We start from the raw sequence: 2,104 nt of genomic DNA, 5'->3' as shown, positions 1-2,104 counted from the left end.
GCAAGCCACCGTTGAGTAAACCGGACCCACAGAGGCGTGTGGGCCTTGAGAGGCTGAACACGTACTGGAAAGTCATGCTATCTATCGTATCTGGCTTCTTCTACCGACCTTAAGGTTTCAAAGGCTTCTGGAGGTAAGTGGAAAGACTTTGTTCCGTAGTGGCTCGTTCTTATTTCATATCAGCGCCGCATAGCAGACATAATACTGACTCTGACCACGTCTTCGCACTGCCAGCAAAGCTAGGTCGTAAATCCTTGATCTCCCAAACCATTGGTCCATCGTTCATGCGCAGTGTTGCCTGGAAGAGCTCAAGGTATGGTTTCGCTTCAGACTCCCGTGGGCGTCCCGTTTTCTGCCCGGGCAGACATTTACTGTGCCTGGCGGTTTGTGATATCGCTGGCGGCGACCGTTCCGCCGACCGTGAATCACTTTCTTCGCGGCACTTTGCCAGTACACCAGTGTTTGTCTCGGCTTGTCCGGAAATTGTGTCGGAGGGCCGCTCATCTTCCATCGTGACTGCGTTTAGTGGTGCTTGGGCAGACTGTCGCTCCATAGTCATATATGTATCAGTCAAGCTCATCTTCACTGCAGGTATGTGTAGCTTGTCGCCGCCTAATCGGTCGTGCACACGCTTTAACACATCCTCACGTAAACAGTCAATGTGCATCCACTCTCCACAGTCGCTGTTCGTGCAGCCGACAAGCGTCTTGTCAGGGTGGGCGGGTGTTCGACATGTGCAAATGAGAGCAATAGCCTAGGCCGATTAGTGATGTCTTTCTCGGGGATTGTTGCTTGTGCATACAGACAGCTGTGATGTGCCACAGTCGAACGCCTGGCGCCAGTACAAGCCATCCGGGATTTCCTCGTCGTCAGCCTCGATCCATTGGCTGACTTTAGCATGGTGGACTATGCTCAAAACATTGATAATATCCACTACATGAGTTAGCGCAAAGGCCTCTGTTGCTATAGTCGCCCACATACGGTGATTCGAGGGTTAGGGTTAGAATGATTTCGTTCTTGCCGTAGTACGGCCGACGTCCTGCAGGCAGCTCATCGGGGGAGTACATCCAGCAGACGCGTGCATAACATGGCGCTCGTCTAGGGCGCGAACTTCGAGGATCTGTGCGACCCAGACATTGCATAGTCCAACTTGCGCATTCAGATCTTCCCCTAGTTTACCTCGCGCTATACAATTGTCATTGGCCACAAAGACAAATTCACCACTTAGATATTTCACACTGTTCACTGCGACAGCACAAATTAGTTACTATAGCACAGTAATAAATAATGGCGAGATTAGAGGCTTACGAACGAAGCTATGGTATCGGGTCATGCTAGTCCAGTCCTGTCGTGGCTCGATGTGGTAGTAGACGCCCATTGTCGCGTCAGAGCGAAATTTGCCAGTAGGCGCAAACAGTGGGGGCTGAAACAACGAATTCGCCTTGGTGGTCTTTTCGTCGTTCCTATTCACAGGCTTACTCCTATTCTTCGAGGGCCTTCCATTCTTCCCGGTACGTGCTACAGGGAACGAGGCAACGTGAAGTTCGAAAGGGCAGTCAGCGCGCTTGTCCTCTACTGTTGCACGCGAACGCTTTTTCGTTTTGGAGATCATGATGCAGCTCGCGCTTAGAAAGAGTTTCAAGTCTCTGTTGATGCTATTAGCAGGCGATTGGTCCTAGGTGTTGTCTTCGCGAGAATGGTGGTGCGTAGTTTGGGGAGGTCTCGCTTTGTTGGCGGGTCGTTAAATCCGGTTTAGCGTTGGCGGGTTACTCAGCTTCAGGCATTCCGACATAGCCATGCACGCGAGGAGAGTACGTGCGAAATAGGCAACGATGATCAAACCAACATAGGGGTAAATTATTATAATATGCACATATAATAAATCATGCAGATTTCTCTTTTTTTTTCGGGTGGGCGGTTTGGAAGACAGTCACTCTTGGCTGTTCGGCGTTCTGATCTTTCTGTTCCGTTGGTGGCTTGTGGCGCAGCCAGTTTTGGCTAAACTGTTAGTAGTCCACACCATCTTTTGGCCTCGCCGCCCGTCCACTTTTCATCTGTGCTTGACCCATCACCGCCTTCTGCCTGCAGCTTTCTTGATGCACTA

The 2,104-nt window shown here is 50.8% G+C and overlaps 1 protein-coding gene across 1 annotated transcript; it reads right to left on the bottom strand.

The window, feature by feature from the left end:
* Positions 1 to 710: 710 nt before the first annotated feature.
* LMH87_001372 (uncharacterized protein) lies at positions 711 to 1,612 on the bottom strand (the record flags this gene model as incomplete). Its single annotated transcript, XM_056192637.1, has 6 exons — positions 711 to 754; positions 803 to 832; positions 908 to 933; positions 982 to 1,120; positions 1,192 to 1,245; positions 1,309 to 1,612. 6 exons carry the CDS (start codon positions 1,610 to 1,612, stop codon positions 711 to 713), a joined length of 597 nt encoding a protein of 198 aa, XP_056049753.1.
* Positions 1,613 to 2,104: the final 492 nt, after the last annotated feature.

This window comes from Akanthomyces muscarius, chromosome 3 (genome assembly GCF_028009165.1).
Source record: "Akanthomyces muscarius strain Ve6 chromosome 3, whole genome shotgun sequence".
Taxonomy (NCBI): Eukaryota; Fungi; Ascomycota; class Sordariomycetes; order Hypocreales; family Cordycipitaceae; genus Akanthomyces; species Akanthomyces muscarius.
The sequence above is the reverse complement of the archived record's forward strand: the minus strand, read 5'-3'. Positions and strand labels throughout refer to the sequence as shown.